We start from the raw sequence: 17,310 nt of genomic DNA on the forward strand, positions 1-17,310 counted from the left end.
ACTAGCTGGCTTACCTTTGGCCAGGTGCAAAATTAATATTCGTTATCAGTTTGTAAGCCCTGTGCATGTGACAAATAATGCCAACTGATTTACGGTCTGCGTTCCACACAAAACACCGTCAAAAAGCCCGGCAGGCTTAGCAGGCGGCTACTTTCGGCTCAAATGCAGGTGCATTTCAGGACGTGCCACCTCCACTGCCAGGACATTCACAGGACATTCTCCCTGCCGAGCGGTAATTTACCGAAAGGACCAAACGGCCGAAACTCAATTTATGCGAGCGAACAAATCCTCGAGCTGGCAGAAGTACTCGTACAAAAGTAAGCGGACCAAATGGACAGGAAATATTTTCAGCAAAATGATTAGTTAATTAAAACGTCAGCCATCAGTTGCAATGAACTGTTTGCCCTTTGGTCCTGGCCAGGACATTTATTAATCGAAATTTGCACCGAATTTAATAGCTTAATTGAAGATGCCAGCATCTCTGTCAGCCAGCGGTAGCAGGATCTCAGTTCTTGGTATTGCGAATGCGTATTGCCAACTTTCGATTTACATAATAAGTCGCCAATCTAAATTAAAATCAACGAATGGCCATGCCGCCATTTGCATTAATTAAGCGCTCGTTGGCCATCAGCCAGAAGTATTGATTAGGATCGCTTCTTTTCTCCGTTTCCAGTCCGTCGTTCGTCGGCTTCCTGTCATCATCACGGAGCAGCGAGAATGGCCCAAATCCTCAGCTCCGAGCATTGTCAGCGCCCCTAAATGGTTCAGGTAATAAACATAAAAACTAATTTCCCCCGAAAAAAGCCAAGAATGTTAATCAAAAGATCGTCCTGCTAGATTGCGGCGCAACAACAACCGCCAGGACGAGGACCGCAGCCAGGACACTGCACCCCAGCATGGCTGCCCACTGGATGTGGATGTGTGTGGGGCCACCGAAAGTCCTTGCTGGCTGGTTGGGTGGTTGGTAGGTTGGTTGGGTGGTGGAGCTCCGACTTCGGTTGCGGTTTCTATTTTGTGGTAATTTCCGTTTATGTTTTTGAATTTTTTACTCACGGCTGCGCAAACACAACTGACTGCTGATGATGTTCGGTCGCCTGCACAGGGCCCACTGTACTTTAACGATTGTCTCCGGTGAACTTTGCTCCCCTCGCTTGTATTTGTTTTTATGGAATTAAAAATTCCTGCTGGCGAAGGACTTCAATAAAGCGGCGCCGCAATTCCATTCCATTTAAACAAAGGGATTTTTAAGGCATATCTGCCGCTTAATGGCCAGGTAGTGATTTGGCCAACCAATTAGTTTGTTACCATATATTTGGTAAGAATGTTTCGTCTTCTATTACAGCTAGTTTAGTTGAACTAACGTAGAATTAAAGCCTTCCTTCACCTGATTTACCTGTAAAATAAATACTTTTATTGCTCAGCAGCTTATGCGAAAAGCCAAAGTTAATCCGAATATTGGGAAGCTCTTTATCGATATGTGTTTTTGATTCGTTTTATATGCATATGCATAAGTGAAGTGGAGTGGCCAGCAAACAATTGTTTTGTGCAACCCGTCGATTGGTGTTGTTTAAAATGCAAATGGTAAAAGCATTGCTGAGATAAGCACCACATTTGGCACCTGCAACACACACAAAAAATAGCTTGTATTAAAAGTATTATTCTTTCACGGCTGCTGTGCATATTGTGCATTAATAAAAAATACACAATAAAAAATGAAAAACCGAGAAACAGAACAGCAACAAAGCGGCAATGCTTTCAACTGTAATGATAAATGAACGCAAACTCCGGACATAAATCAACGAGGGAGGAGCTGGCGGAGCAGGAGGAGGAGGGGCGCGGGCACCTCTGATGCCGCTGATGGGATAAGCCCGACTTCAGCCGCGAACTAACTATATATATATAGTTATATATATTCATATATATTTATACATCCCCCTCTTGGATGATTTAAAAGCGAATGCCTCGGCTCCAAAATGTGTTGTGGGAAATATGCATAAAAGGAACACGGCGGGGCATCACAGGAAACCAGTGGAGGAGCAATACACCGGGGAATACACCTACACCTACAAGTACACCTACACCCACACTCGCACATTGTTGTGTGTGCACGCGCACAATATTTTTAATTTTTCACATTTTTACCAAATGAAAACAGTAGCGAAGGCTGCAGCGAAAGGTGCAGACCAATCCCGGTCCCACAGAGACACCTACGGAGCGCGAAAGACCGCCCGGAGGCAAATGGCGCGGCCACAATGGCATCCATGTGGGTCACCAGGCCCCGCTTCCCCCCGACAGACACACGCCCACCCACCTATCCCAGTCAACCCACTCATCCTACCCATCCTGGCGAGCACCCGATTCCAGCACATCCATATGCATTCGCATTCGTGGCCGTTTCGAGTTGAAACATTTTTTATAAAACTACCCCTTGCCACAGTGGCCATATCAGACATGAGGGTTATCTTAAAAGTGGGGATGTATGGAGGGATGAATATATATGATTGTATCTAGCTATATGTTAATATAGCTAATGTATAAAACATCTCTATAGCTGTACTATCTTTAAGATCCTTTCTGTAAGAATCAGCTACTTTGTATTATGGCTACTGTGCAGTGGGAAACATACAAGTACTGGGTACTCCCCATTCGAACCCCCGGTGCCCATTACCCTTTCACTTGTTTCGAAATTGCATTGTGAATAATGTAGTGTTAATTCTCGAGAGTGCCATGTTCCCTGTTTTATGGGTTTAATGCTTTTGTTTATTGGTCTGCTGTTGCGTCAAGTAAGGCTTCTGTTTCTGTTGCTGTTTCGGCTTCGGATTCGGCTTGTGCCGGACTTCGGGGCAGGGATATGATGTGGCAGGATATGGCAGGACATGTGGGACTTGCTGCGAAAGGGATGCGGATGCTCGGCTCTCCTGCTGCTCCTGCTGCTGACACGCGATAAGAAAGCGCGCATTGTTTGGGCCCTGGCTTTGGGCCCGGTAAGTTGTCCAGTTGGCCACTTGGCCAGTTGGACAGCTGACACGGTTAACAAATTAAATTTGCATTCGGCCGACCAACGCCCCAACAATTTATGGCCATAAGCAATCCGGGCCGGTAGGCAGTATCGTAAATACGCGAAACGGATACTCTAATGTCAACACCTCACGAATGCGAGTCGTCCTTTTGGTGGGAGTGCCGCCAGTGTGCCAATATTTCTATTTCTGAATCGTGGCGGAATTGATGTGGCCGACAAACATTTTAATCGATTCCTTACCGCCTTTCAGCACGAACACTTTCCGTCGCGTATGCATAAATTAAGCTCGTAATGGACAATCAATAATTATGATTGACAATACGGTCGCTGTCGCATTTATTCATTAATTGATGGCCTGACACATTTCAATTCGGCGATACAAGTCCGCAATTGGATTGCGTGCTTTTGTTTGATTTTGTTGGACTGCTGGACTGTTGGATGTTTGGAATCGGAATCATATCGATGAATAAATTCGCAATTCATTTTGTGCGCCATGTAAATGTCATGTGGCGGAAAACGGCTCTATTTGAAAATGCCCAAAAATGATTTGTGGCCTAAATAATGTGAAAAATGCAACGACCGCAGTGGTTAATAATTCGCCAAAATGCCGCAAAAAGGGGATATTTTGTATGGGTTTGGGGTTTCAGTTTCGCCATTTATAAATGTATATATTTACGAAAGTTATGTTTGGTCAGTTGTGACTATTATAGTCATATTATATTAGATTAGTATAGAGTAAACCTTCACTTTTTTTTATAAAAACTTCGCCCGAGTTCAATTTAAAGTTTAAAGTTGCTTTTCTGTGCAGCTAACTGCTCGATAATAATGTTTTTGTGTGGCAGGATGCGCACATCCGTGAGGAGCAAGGACACACATGGCCACACACGACAGACCCGAATAAACAATTTTAATAATTTCGTTTTATGAAAATGGCGCTGGGGTTAAATGGTTCGCGAAGAATGTGGGCGAGCAGGAAGGTCGTAGCGTTTAATGTTTTGCACGGATGTGAACCTGTTTTTGTTCCGCCCCATGGCGGCTCAAATTTCAATCATTCCGGACGCCGGGCTTTGAAAGGCTCCGCGACCTTTGACCCAATCCAATCCAATCAAATGCAATCAGCAAAAGTCGCTGCTGCAAATCTCTTTTAAATGAGCCACTAATTGCGAACTGAAAGATAATACACAAAGAGCCACGGCCCCGCAACCCGGTTACAAACTAATCAGGAGTGGGTTTGCTGAAACTGCTGAAATGGGGGCAAGAGGAAAAAACTGCGAAAAATCCTCTAGTTAAAGGAGCAATTATCGCAGAGATAGGAAGTACGGGTTTTTGTTTTGCGGCAAGTTTCGGGGATAACTTTTGCTCTCTGTTTGTGAGGCACGTTTATCAGTCGGTAAGTTTTGCCCCAGCCAGCGCACTCCTTTGTTAACTTTCCGCCCGGCTAATGTCCATCAGAGATATAAGGCCAAACTTTTATTTGGTAAGCAATGTCGGCTATCTGGCGGGGCTTTTAAAAGTTACCAGCTTATGTGCCGGAACCCTCACGGATCAACGGACATGTGTATTTACATAGTCTTAATCAGGATGGCTGATTTGCTGGCAGCTTCAACTCTTGGCTCGACTGGATTATGGCACATGTCTGGGCCACAAACTTCTTTCCAACTTGTTGTGGTTAATCAAAAAGCGTGCTGGATTGGCGAACTTTTAGAGCCCCCCACCCACTGGGAAAGTGTGTGTGAGTTTCCCCGATGATAAGTGGAGGAAATTACTCCTAATTCCCCCATTAGCTGCGACACTTTCCACTGATTACCACGGCACTGTTTGTTTGTTTGCTTTTATTCAATGTTATATCTATCTATTTCCATTTACAATTTCCTTTGAAATATTTATTCCTTTGTTTTCATATAATTTGTACCATTGAATTGCATATTTTTCTCTGCATCAAACAAACAAAATTAATTATCAAACTATTTTCGAACGCTTTCGAGCTGATATTTCGCATTCATTAGCTGGGCCGGATTAAAATATACATATGTGCGTGTACATTTCGCACTTTTATATTCCATCTCTTAATCAATTTAATTATAGAGAACCTTTTTAATGAAATCCAACGAAATCTGTTGCTGAAAATTAAATTTCTCCCACACAGCAGGGCCAAATAAAAAGAAAATGTTAAATTTAATTTGATTTATTTGCAGTGCTCGCTTTGAAGTTGTCGTTGAAATGAAGGGCGGAACTCTGATTCGAAAGGGGACTGGGACTCACCACTCCGGAATGAGGACTGAGGACTCCGGACTGGAGACTGGGGATGAAGGAGCAGGGCAGGATACACAGCTAGATTGTGTATGATGAGATTATTTGAATTACCTTTGCAATCAAATTGACACCACATAGACGTCCCGGACTGACGGGGACAGACAGTTGGACAGGAAAATGACAGCTCGCCAGCGGGGCGGGGAGTCACTGCCACTCCCTCTGCACCGCCAGCGCCACCGCCACCGCCTCCGCTTGGAAGTGCATCCAGCTGGGGAGCGGAAGTGGCAGGCAACCACCGACCATTCGGAAGCAAGTGTCAGCCGGAATACTTTACATTATTCATAGCAGCACGTCCAAATGAAATTTTCACTAATGCCCAAAACATTTTCATTTGAAACCTGGGCTCAGAGTAGGCCGATAATTGAATGTAACTGAAATTCCAGCCACTTCGCATTAGCTGAGAGCACAAAGCAGCAAGCACATCCCGGAATTACATAGTTCGTATATGATAATAATGTCGGATTCGAAAGCGGAGTACAACTGGGGCGATTTGGGTGTGGAGCCGATGGAGAGCTTTGCATCCGGAATATGTGAGGAGTTTCCCAGACTTCAACAGCATCGGGAGCAGGTGGAGCAGCTGCAGCGACGTGGCAGGCAGATTGTCAGCCAGGCCAAGGAGCACTCTCAGATTTTGGTGTCCAATCTGCTCAAGAATATGAAGATCTCCTGCGAGAAGCCCACATTTCCACCGCAGGTGTCGGCTCCAAAGGTAATGCTTACTGCTAAGAAAGCCGTCTATTTTTATTTCGTATGGTATTTTGCATGCACTAGGCCTATCGCTTCAAGGAAATATATTCCAGTCGCAAGGATCAGCTGATCCGCGAATGCGAGGAGCAGGAGCGCAAGCAGCGCGAGTTCCATAGCCGACCGATGCCCGACTTCCGTCAGGCGCACTCACGTCAGTCCTCCAAGGTCGTCGTGCATCGGATCACTTGCCCCACGACCCCCAATGTGCTCAAGAATTCGCGTGAAATGGAGGAGAAGCGCCGCTTGCGGGTGGAACAGCTGCAGAGGGAGCGCGAGCTGGAGTGCCAACGTCACAAGATGCAGACTCTCAGGGCCAAGCCCGTTCCGCAGAGCAGCCGTCAGCCCTTGAAGTCCTCGAATCGTCCTTCCGCAGTTCCTTCGGCCAAGGTGAAGGTCGAGCCCTTCAATCTGTCCGCCGAATCGCGCGTCCAGCAGCGGCGCATTTTCAACATCCAGACGTCCAAGGCGCAGGAGGCGCGCCGTCGCGAGCTGGAGGATCAGCGCCAACGGGCGGAACGGGAGGCCTACCAGAAGCTGCGCCAACGAACCACGTTCCGCGCCAGACCCAATCCATTCTCGCAGACCGCACGTTGACCTGGGGGATTTCCCTCTATTCTGTTTTTGCCTTTTTTTTCATTTCCTTTCGGGCTTTCATTTCGTTTGGATTTTCGTTGCAAATTTGTTTTGTTCGAAGAAATTAAATTACTATAATCACCAGCAGGCAACCGCAAACGCACAGTGCGGGCTAAATGAATAGTACTTTCTAACTGTATATACTTGCATTAAAAAATCATGACATTGGGCAAAAAGAACCCTTCAATCGGAAGTGAGATGAGCTTGCATTTTCCTAATTAATCACTCGTTGCTATGCCAATACCCGCTGCTGTAGGTGTGCATGTGTGCTGCCGCACATTCAATTTGTTCATTTAAAATGGCTTAGGTCGCTGGCTCCATCAATCAAGTGCTCCTGCCCCGACCCCCCAACCCACCAGATACACATATACATAGTATGGCCCGTATCCCATATCCCCGAGCGAACCGATGCAATCCCGTCCGCAGGGCCACGCCCACGTGTTCCACTACAAACAATTTGTTGTAAGTGTATCAATTGATGCGCCTGCATGTGTGTGAGAGTGGGTGTGTGGGTGTGCGAGTGTGTGAGTCACATAATCAAAAGCACAAATACTAAAACAAGCACTCAAACTGTCAAAGCGATGATTGATAGTGTTGACATTTGCTTTTTGGCTCCAGCCATCAGCCATAGGATCTGACTTTTTGCGCATTGAGCTCCTGTTAATGGGACGTTTTGGCGGCGGCCTCGTCCTTTCAAAAGATTCCATCTCCCATTTCCCGGGCCCTGGAAAACCGCTCGCGAATCCCTCTTTCACCGGCAGATCATCCACGTGTGTGCGTGTGTGTGTTTGGCTGAATGATGAATTGCATTGCATGTGTTTATCGAGCTACACTGGAACAGGTATTTATTGCAAATTTGCCGAGCAGGCTAAAAGGTGGGCATCCATCACCTGCTCTCGATTTGAATGGAAATTGAATGTGATTAAATTGTAACAGGCTGTGCGTATGTGCGTAGGTCTTACATAAGCTTGGGAATTACTTAAGTTTTAACCAAGGTGCTTAGGTTGAACTTCTATTTTACAGCAAACTTAACATTTGCGAGTTTGTCCTGTTTGCTGTAACATAACATATAGCGAGGCTGCTCTTAACTGTCTGTAAACAGAAGGGCATGGGGAAAACTGTGCTAACGGTTAACAGATACAGCGGGGGTTGCTGCTAACATTTTACTATAGTGGTGCTGTTATCATGTCATCAACAGAACGTTTGAAATAACGGACAACCAAATGTTAAGGCTCTGGTAACATGATTTTAAGAGGAAAGAATTAAAGTACTTACCCTTGCCAACACAATTTATTTTCTATTATTTACACTTTTTAATGCTTTGCAAAAAAAAACTGGAACAAGATATCGTTGCAAATGGTTTCATAGATATACCGCAAAAATAAAACCAAAACAGTCAATATTTTTTATGGGCAAGCCGGAAAGTGTTGGACATGAATACGGATCATGTTTTACACCGATTTGTTGATTGAAAAAATCGCCATTGATTGGAAATAAAATGGTGTGAAATTTCTTTTTAAAAAAGTTTGCATTTTGCAGCTAGAGTAAAATGAATAGTATCCATTTCCACTTTAATCCATTTGTGTTTGGTAATATCCTGAAATATAATTAAAGTTGAAACCCAACGCAGAGCGAGAAAACCTACGACTCTTTCACGTCTCCCTATTGACAGCAACTTCCTTAAGCTTCTCTTAGCAGGGGGATTACCATCTAAACACAATATACATCAGCTGCATATCAGGTGACAAGTATCGGAGTTCATAATGGTGCGCCGGCGAAAGTGCGTGCCTTGCATTCCGGATGCGGATGCAAAAATCCGCGGAGTGCCTCGAATTTATACGAGCTAGCAAACGGAGCAATTGCGAATTCAAGGCGGAACAATGTGCCCAATTTGATGATGGAAGGGGGGCGGTGCGGCAGAATGTATTCGTTTCTTGTGTTATTTTTTGGCTTTTATGGCAAGGAGCTTGCGGTTAAATGAGACGCCAGGACGAAGGATGCGGATGCGGGTGCGGATGCGGATGCTCGCTCCTTGTGGAGCGCGGAATTTAATAACGCGCTGATGCATGCAAAATAACGCATAAAAACGTAAAAATGCACACGCAAAAAAGTAAACAAAGCACATACATACATACATACACATTTATGGACGTACGCCCGCAAAACTTAACCAAAAGGGGGGCGTATGGCAGGGGGGCGTGGCAGCGGCGGCAGTCGAGCTGCAACCGCCTCGGTAAAAACAATTTTCGCAGTCAATTTTCTTTTATGAGCAGAAAATATTTCACAGTGAAAATATTATACGAATATTGGCAGCCGTCAGCCGTCGGCGGTTTTGAGCCTGCGACTCCAAAATGGGCGTGCGCCTCTTTCGTCGAAAGTGGGCGTGGCGCGGCGCTGTATGTACAAAAACTTGTGCAAAAATTGGCCGACGTTTTTAAGCGCCCAGCAATACACTTTAATTGCAATGAAAAACCTTGGTAACGAAACGCCTCCACCCTTCACTTCGTCATTATAAAAAGTTCCATTTGTGAAATGTATATCTTTTATGGAAAATATCGTTTGGGATATTTGCAAAAAAAAGAAGCATAGAAAATGCAGCGAATAAAAATGGCGATCCGTGTGAGCCATCCAATATTCGGTACTGCATTTTTTTAAGCTGTTTGATTTTATTGAAAAGTATCTTTTGTGCATCGGATTCTGTCAGGGATTTGGTGACACACTGAAATAAGTAGATGTATGCAAATAAGTAGCATTGCTGTTATGTGTCTTTGCCACTTTATAAGTAATTCTCTTAATGCCAAAGCTTTCGAAAAAGACGTGCTCGTGCGAAAAAAGTGAAATCAGAGGATGATACAAAGGATGAGCAAATTTAAAGCGAACCAATAAAAATAAAAGCCAGCATAAAATCCAAACGAACACCCAGTCAGTCGTCGGTCTTCAATGAGGCCCATAAAACGAAACAAAAGTGGCAGAATTCCGAGTGCCAGACGCACACCAATTGCTGCAGAAAGTCAAAGTCATTAAAAAGTAATGTCATCGTCAACGTTTCTCAGTTTCAGAGCCCGGCTTTTCCCCATTTCCCGCTTTCCCCTCCCCTCTCCTTACTTTTCCGTACATTTCCCTAGTAGCCCGTGGCGCTTAGTTGCCATTTCAACTCCTTCAGCCCCCGTGCGCTCCATTAATGATGGATGACGACTAGACTCCAGATCCCAGAAACCAGATCCCACAACCCAGACCCCATATCAACTCACTCCAGCGAACTTCGGGGGTTTTCCCCGGGTTTTCCCACCGCCGCAGCTACGAAAACCTCACCCAAAATGATTTGATGAAAACATTTGAAATTTTTATCGGGTGCAAATTTATGCAGAACTGTTGATGTCATCGCCGTTGCGTTGGCCGCAGAAAAATGATGACGACGCCGTTGTGACGTTGAAATATGAGGGCACCATTACCTTCCTGCTCATTGCTGGATGTACCACCCCGCATTATTATGATCCCGCCTGTCGCCACCTTTCCCGCCAGCGAAAGCACTTCCTGTTTTTAACCGTGTACATGGCGGCTGGCGATAAGAAGTTTCTGTCGCTCTTCCTTTTATGGCATTTAATTTTGATTAACATTGGGCCAGCACTTAAAATTTGTAACAAATGACTTTGAAATTGATTGAATGCAGGCGTTTCCGCTTTTATATGCATCGTAAAGATCTTTACAGTTGACTAAGCTGATTTAACTCACATATGAGGAATTTCAGATCCACAGATTCAAAGGAAACCATAACTGTTGAATTTGACTTGAAATGACTTTTTAAGCACGAAAAGTCTTACCACAAATATGCAACGTTCCTCGGCTATTTCAAATATATAAGTTTTTGTTTAATGGTCTAATGGAAAGTGTATTTCCTTGTCTTATATATATTATTTCAATGACTGCTGTGTCCTTGTCTAAAGACACTATTTTGCGCTCTACGAGTTTTATTCTCTATATTTCAAAGTACTTTAGTCTGGAAATTTTATATTTATTGAAGTTTTTCCACAGACACATCGATGGTCGGGCAGAAAGAAAAGACTTTTTGCTTCGTTTGCAACTCCGGGTTTATTATGGTCCATACACCTTGGCGAACTTTTTATTGTGGCGCACCTATTGCATAAACTTTAAGCAAATTGCAAATGAAAGTTTCTCGGATTTTACATGACAGTTTATGGGTTTGAAATGTAAGTGCTCGGTGTGCGTCGCTCATGGGGGAATCTCTGTGCTCCATGGTCTATATGGTCATGTGGCATTCTCGTAATGCGAAAGTTTTGCTTTTTTATGCGTGTGCAGCACCCTGGGGGCGAAGTAGTTTCCGCTGTCGGTGGCGTCAAGTTTTATTGCCCCACGGCTTTGGCGCTGGGATGCGATTGTGATGGTTCCGGGTGGGTCAGGGCAGCCTGCTGGGGGTGGCACGTGCACTCCCACAGGTGACGATGGCCTCGTTTATGAACAAACAGCAAAATGTTGTCAACATTTCAAATTTATTTGTTCAATATACAAATACACACACAAACAGATGGCGACATGTGTATGTGGTGGCAGTTCTACACATGTCTGTGTGTTGTCTCTTTGGCAGTGTGTGGGTGTGTGTGTGTGCGTGTTATTAAATTAAACACAGAGCTACCATCAGTGGGCCAAAAGCATTCATTAGCCACGTTTACTGCACCCGTGGCGACCTCCATTCCGCCTGATGAGTTTTTTCCTATTTTCGGTTTTTTTTTCCTGTCTCTTCCATCCTGCCAGCGAAACTTTCTGTGTTTGCTTTTTCTATGTACTCGGGGTTTTCAGGGGATATCATAAATAATATGGGGATTATGAAATGCACACTAATATTTAAGTACAAATATACAGGTAGGAACAAAAATTAAAATTTAGAAAGTACAATGTACAATTACATACCATTCGTATATATATATAAGTATATACAATTCATTCAAATGTATTATATTCTTTATAGCTCCTAAAAAATTTGATTAGTTATTTCGAAAAGCAAAACCAGCTAGTAAATCATACCCATTACTTTTAGTGATTTTATGAAACCGCGAACTTCACGTACGGTATCGCCTATTCGAATCTCCTTCGGGATGTCTGGGAGTTAGGGAATTTTTTTCATTACTTTGTCTATTTGCTTAGCATTGTTGTGGCAGTTGCTGCTCGACTCCTGTTTTTGTTGTCCTGGCTGGGTGGTGTTATTATTGCTGTTGCGGCTGCTGCTGGTGTCGCTAGCGCTTCGTGACTTTGTGAATGTTGGATTTTAATATTTCGTCCTTGCCGGATCCTTATTTGGCCCTCCAGAGCGTCACGATGACGACTGCTACGTGAGCCCGTTGGCACACACAGAAATGATTATTGCACACCATTTTGGCAGCCCGCCGACCTGCCCCTCTCGTCCTTTTTGTCCTTTCGCGCTCCTCGGCGGAAGCCCATTGGCATTTAAATGTAAACATATAATATAGCGAAACGGGCCGGCTGCTGGTGCACTCAAATGCGATTCTGGAACAGCCCGGCCGGCGCATTAATTCTAATTAACTTTCTGCGGTCGTCTAACCCAAAACTCGCTTTATGAGCACTTTTTTGGGTTTCCGCAGAGCGGAGCAGAGTGGAGCCTCGGGTCCGAATTGCGTAGCAAATGAAGTGCAGGCAATAAAAAGCGACAAAGGCAAATGGCAAATGGCGAATGGAGCATGGAGATCCGTGGTCCTGGGCCTCCTTACACCGTTTTCCGTGCGTTGAGCCATGAAACTGGAAATGAAAATTTATACGCTCTGCGGCGGGGGCAGCGGAACGAAGGACGCAGAACGAGGGGCGCAGGATGGGACTCCCAGCTCGGCGTGATTAAAACACCTGTGCCGACAGCTGCCTGGAACTCACACGCATACAGCTGAATTCATAAAATTAGTACCACAAACAATTGTATTTAAAAGTTCTACAAAACTTAATTCATGAAATAAATATTATTTTTTAATTACTTGGGAGTTTGAGGCAAATGATGATTCCTAATTAATTGCACCCACTGCTACTTAGCTGAATGCGTCTGTAGCTGGAGCATTAGTGTCCAGCAGTTGGCCAGAATAACTCCCTTGATTGTCTCTGGCAGCTGGCTAGGCGATCATAGCTTTTCATTTCGCCAGGCTAATGAAACGTCATGTTATTTATGGCCAGGATGCGCTCTAATGCAAAGGCATTTCTCCTCATTTAGGCCTTCACCAGATGACCGCCGAGGGAGAAATTCAGGAGCAAATGGTGTCACTAGTGGCTCCTTTGGGGGTGCGTGTTTATTGCTGTGCAATAAGTGGGTAAGTGGGAAAAAACGATCATTTTACTCCTATTATCAATTGGCCAACGGAAAGGACCCTTCACTTTTGCCTCGGTCAACAGATAAACGACAAACGAAGCGTCACCAATGGAACCATAGATTTCGTTGGCACATAATTCATTCAACTATCCCCGAAACTAAACAAGCAAAAAGTTGAACTCGAGTCGGGCCATTTGACACGCTGTTCAATTTGTCTTAAAAATCAGTGCAGGACCCCGAGTCCCCCCAAAATACTATAGAAACCCAACGAGGAGCGATCCAGACATATTGCTCACTTGTCACTTCAGTGAATGCGCTCCACTTCGCATGGGGGTCGGACTTGGAGGGGCTGGGATATCTCAAGGTAGGGCCAATCCCTGGGTTCCGGACTCCCGTCCAGAACAGACCTTTGCCAAAGCAACCCAAACGTGTTCGGCATTGATAAATTTTCGGGGCGTGATGGCGAAGGGAAGGCAAATGACTTCCAGCGGTCACGCCATTAAGAATGCTAATGTGTCTATTCAATGCGAGTTTTATGCAAATGGCAAGGTTAAAAGCAAAATAAGAGCCGCGCTCGGGTAATGCGATAAAAAATTTGACACATCATCACTTTTCAATAAAATCAACAAATTTTATTTAAGTCACCCTCCCCCTCGCTGGCCCCGAAACTTTTTGCCCACTCGTCCTTTTCTTTGTGAGCTTTTCTCTCTGCTTTTTTCGCACAAAAGCGGTACCAGGAAGGATGTGGATTGGTGGGTGGCTGGGATGGCTGCTAAAATGGCAATGGCAATGGTAGTGGCACTGGCACTGGCACTGGGAGCTTATCCATTTTGGCCATACGGTTTTTGCCTCCGCCTTTCTTCTGGCTTTCCGCTTTTGTCCGACTACTGGCCATTGTGTGGGCCACGGAAATAGCCCATAGTTGGACTCAGGCCGGCGGTGGCGGGGTGCCTTTTCGGGATCCGACTCAACTCGAAAATACTTTGCATTTGGAAAATTTGAAATCCGGTTATGCTGCTAATTTCTCCCCACTGCTCTTTCTGATCCGGCTTACTGGGCCATTTCGGCATTCCGGCATTTCAGCCTCGATTACAACATCCAGCTGGGAGTTCTCAAAACGCTAACCCAAATGTCAATCACGTGATTGATGGCACTGACAATTGAGCCGCCAGCGAAACGGATTGGATTCAGCTGGCTATACACTGCTTATATGCAGTCGGTTTGCCGGAAAATTTCCCTTTCCCCTTCCACTTTCCTTCATCTAGGTTTTCCACAGCCAAATGCGTTTTCCGCTGTCAACTCGAGCCGCAGTTGGTCAAATGTGGCAGTTCAATTACGCGATTAAATGCACAGAAGAAAATGTCCTAGAAACGGATCTTTTAATCCAATCAATTTGGTATCGGCTGTCATGAGCAGTTTTATGTGGCCAGTTATATAATTCTTATTAAACTATTTTCTGGAGATTAGTAATTATTTATGGCCATTAGCTGAATGGGACTCTACGATGAGCTGTGTAAATGGAGTTAACACCTGCTTCACGAGTGGGTGCCAAAAACATTTACGTTTATGTTCATTGCTAAATGGCCTTGGTTTTAATTGCCTCGTTGCCCTTCGCTCAATTTGCCTCACCTTTCGTGTAAACATCGCGTGCAATAATTTTCCTTTTTCCGCTGCCCCGAAAAAATCGCGTTCAATTGAACAAAACGAAACGCTTATCAAAAACATTAAGTCAGCGCCCAAAGTCGCGACAGCAAACAAACAATTAAGATTGCCAAACAGTTTTCCTTTATTAGGTATATATAAAAATATATTTTTTAAAACTGTTGCAATATGCCTACTTGAAATACTACTTTTTATGATACCATACACGTAATTCTTTACAGCCATTTTAGTTACAGGCCATCTGATTTTCCTTTCAGTTTTAATCACGCTTCCAGCCTACATTTTTCCCTATCTAGATCTGCTCCATTAAATATGGAACCCTTTTACACACCCAATCTGACATAAAAGTCGGCTTCATTAAAAGAAAGGATCTATGTTTGGGCAAAAAAGAAATAAAATAAAAAAAAGGGAAATAAAAAGAGAAATGTGACGGCAATTTAATTAAAAACTTATGAATGAGTGAACAAAAAAGTTTGCTCATCCTTAGACCTCAAGATGTTTTTATCGTTGTTGTTTGCACAAATGGAATCTCTCTCCCACACACACACACTCAGCACACACACACACTTGTAAGCACACACACACACTCTCGCAGTGAAAGTTTACGCTGTGTGAGTAGTGTTTTGTTGGTGTGTGTTTGTTTTGGCCTGATGCAGATCAGCATACGAAGTCAGCTCGGCATCAAACTTTCCATAGCGTAAAAATATAATTGGAGAAATTTAAAAAGTTTTTGTTTTAGTTTCTGGCTTTTCCCCGTCAAAGGACCCCTTTTCCAGCATCAAAGGCGGAGAATTTCTGCTGTGGAAATGGCCAATCGTTCATTCACTTATTCAAATACTCTTTTCTTCATAAAACAGATTGGTAAAGTACATATTTGAATTCAGTTGGGTTTGTTTACAAAATGCCTGGCAAACTCCAAACGGAACGGAGTTTTTCGATTATATTCGCCCGCAAATCCAATTGGTAAATCAATTTCCCAGAGTTTTCGTATTTGGCCAGGGCTCAAGAATGCATTGTAAATGTGTTTACACAATATTGTCTCTTAGTCGCAATTTCACTTGGCACGTTCCCGGTCCGCATTTCTCAACGTTTACCTTCCAAGCCAGAAATCTAGAAATCCAACAATCCAGCAATCCAACAATCCAACAATCCCCCCGGACCAGTGCCAATCCGTTGGTTTAGTTTGGTTTAGTTTAGTTCGGTTTCGTTTCGTTTCGGTTTGGCTTGCCCATTTCATTGTGTGCACTCGGGAAAAAGTGAATAAGAAAATTTGTTTGCCAACTTTCGGTGTAATTTGTAAACATCAAAGAGAATGGCAAAGAAAACATGTCGCCGGCTGAGTCAAAGGGATCAAGAGTTGCTTTGCGAATTCGTGCGGAAATCTTCTACGTGTGCGGCATGCCAAGACCCGGAATATGTGCTCCGTGGAGTGCCCCCGGGTTGGGATTTTCCGGGGTCACCACCCACTCCATCGCCCTCATCGAAACTGATCCCGCAGGGGGGTGGGTTCAAGGTGAACTGACTGGCCTGGCCTGGAAACCATTCTGCGTGCAGGTTACATCGCCAGTCAGCATAGATAATACATTGAGAAAAAAAGCTTAGAAGATGTAAAGAAAATATTACAAAAATCAAGTAATTCCGTGTTTTTTACTGAAGAGTTGTTGTGTTACATTGAATGAATTATGGAATTTCTATAGCGTTGATCTATCGATTTTCCAGCTTGCTGGCTAAACTCGAAATGTTCGTGCTAATGAAGCGTCCAGTCGCAAAGCCGAGAAGACCAGAAGTCCGGGGCGCAGCCGTTCAGCTCAGCAAAGTTATGATAACAAAGAACTAATTAAGAAACATGACGTCCTTATGACAGGCCCAGCCTCCGCAGGACCACACTTCCAGCCCGCCACCCTCCATTTCAGCCAGCTTTTTGGCCGCATCTCCGGCGCGTTGATGGTCTGATGTACTAATTAGGTTTTGAACGTGACGAGAAATTGCAAGTAGCAATTTCGTTGTTTGATTTTTCGCAGCGAATTTCTCTGGCCCCGATTCTTTTGCCCGGTTATTTCATCTGAATAATTAGCTGCAAAGTGGGCAAGTCTCTGGCGGCGAAGGCTTGATGAGCTCCACGTCCGGCTGTGGGCGTGTGGTTTTTACGGGCGGAGCTGCAAATTAGAATTAATTTCCATGATGCTTCGACAGCTTCACGCATAAACAGATGAGTTGGTGGAGGAAAAACACTATCGTTGGGGGTTAAACAATTACATTTTAGTATAACTTACGTAAATTTAACTGTTAAATTGGTAGAGGCATCACAAAATTCAAGAGGACACAGACATCGTTTCAAATTTACCATAGATGCGCATAAAAGTATGCTACGTTTTTGAATCAGCTAAACTAAGAGCACGAAACAAAATCTCTATTTTGAAGTTCTACAAAATTTCATACTTTCTCTACCGATATCACTATATATATATACTATTTTCTTGGTATGACTACAATCCAACTCATGAGCGGAATATGGCTTATGTATAATACTTTTCCGCGATGTCGGACATTTCCTTTCTTCTTACTTTCTTTCAGATCGCTTCTTTCTGGGCTTTCATTTCGCTTTGAAAATGTT

At 44.1% G+C, this 17,310-nt stretch overlaps 3 protein-coding genes across 3 annotated transcripts; all 3 read left to right on the plus strand.

Moving 5' to 3' along the window:
• On the plus strand, positions 1–1,740 carry LOC123327189. The gene is made up of 3 exons (XM_044922875.1): positions 1–317; positions 674–768; positions 838–1,740. The coding sequence occupies exons 1-3, from the start codon at positions 163–165 to the stop codon at positions 966–968; spliced, it is 381 nt and encodes a 126-aa protein (XP_044778810.1). The 5' UTR covers positions 1–162; the 3' UTR covers positions 969–1,740.
• Positions 1,741–5,712: 3,972 nt separating this feature from the next.
• Positions 5,713–6,905, plus strand: LOC6730739. Its single transcript, XM_002077871.4, has 2 exons — positions 5,713–6,041; positions 6,104–6,905. Exons 1-2 carry the CDS (start codon positions 5,778–5,780, stop codon positions 6,671–6,673), a joined length of 834 nt encoding a protein of 277 aa, XP_002077907.2. The 5' UTR covers positions 5,713–5,777; the 3' UTR covers positions 6,674–6,905.
• A 9,085-nt stretch (positions 6,906–15,990) lies between these two features.
• Positions 15,991–16,286, plus strand: LOC27208804. Its single transcript, XM_016184355.2, has one exon. It carries the CDS (start codon positions 16,009–16,011, stop codon positions 16,216–16,218), a length of 210 nt encoding a protein of 69 aa, XP_016023160.2. The 5' UTR covers positions 15,991–16,008; the 3' UTR covers positions 16,219–16,286.
• The last annotated feature ends 1,024 nt before the right edge of the window (positions 16,287–17,310 follow it).

Source organism: Drosophila simulans, chromosome 2L (assembly GCF_016746395.2).
Source record: "Drosophila simulans strain w501 chromosome 2L, Prin_Dsim_3.1, whole genome shotgun sequence".
NCBI classification, from domain to species: domain Eukaryota; kingdom Metazoa; phylum Arthropoda; class Insecta; order Diptera; family Drosophilidae; genus Drosophila; species Drosophila simulans.

What these genes read in the sequence shown, in the direction of transcription:
- LOC123327189 (XM_044922875.1), top strand. Translation starts at nt 163, where the DNA reads ATGCAGGTGCATTTCAGGACGTGCCACCTCCACTGCCAGGACATTCAC. An exon ending in GCAGAAGTACTCGTACAAAA is followed by an intron (nt 318 to 673) that starts GTAAGCGGACCA and finishes CTCCGTTTCCAG; the next exon opens with TCCGTCGTTCGTCGGCTTCC. An exon ending in AGCGCCCCTAAATGGTTCAG is followed by an intron (nt 769 to 837) that starts GTAATAAACATA and finishes TCGTCCTGCTAG; the next exon opens with ATTGCGGCGCAACAACAACC.
- LOC6730739 (XM_002077871.4), top strand. Translation starts at nt 5,778, where the DNA reads ATGATAATAATGTCGGATTCGAAAGCGGAGTACAACTGGGGCGATTTG. An exon ending in CGCAGGTGTCGGCTCCAAAG is followed by an intron (nt 6,042 to 6,103) that starts GTAATGCTTACT and finishes TGCATGCACTAG; the next exon opens with GCCTATCGCTTCAAGGAAAT.
- LOC27208804 (XM_016184355.2), top strand. Translation starts at nt 16,009, where the DNA reads ATGGCAAAGAAAACATGTCGCCGGCTGAGTCAAAGGGATCAAGAGTTG.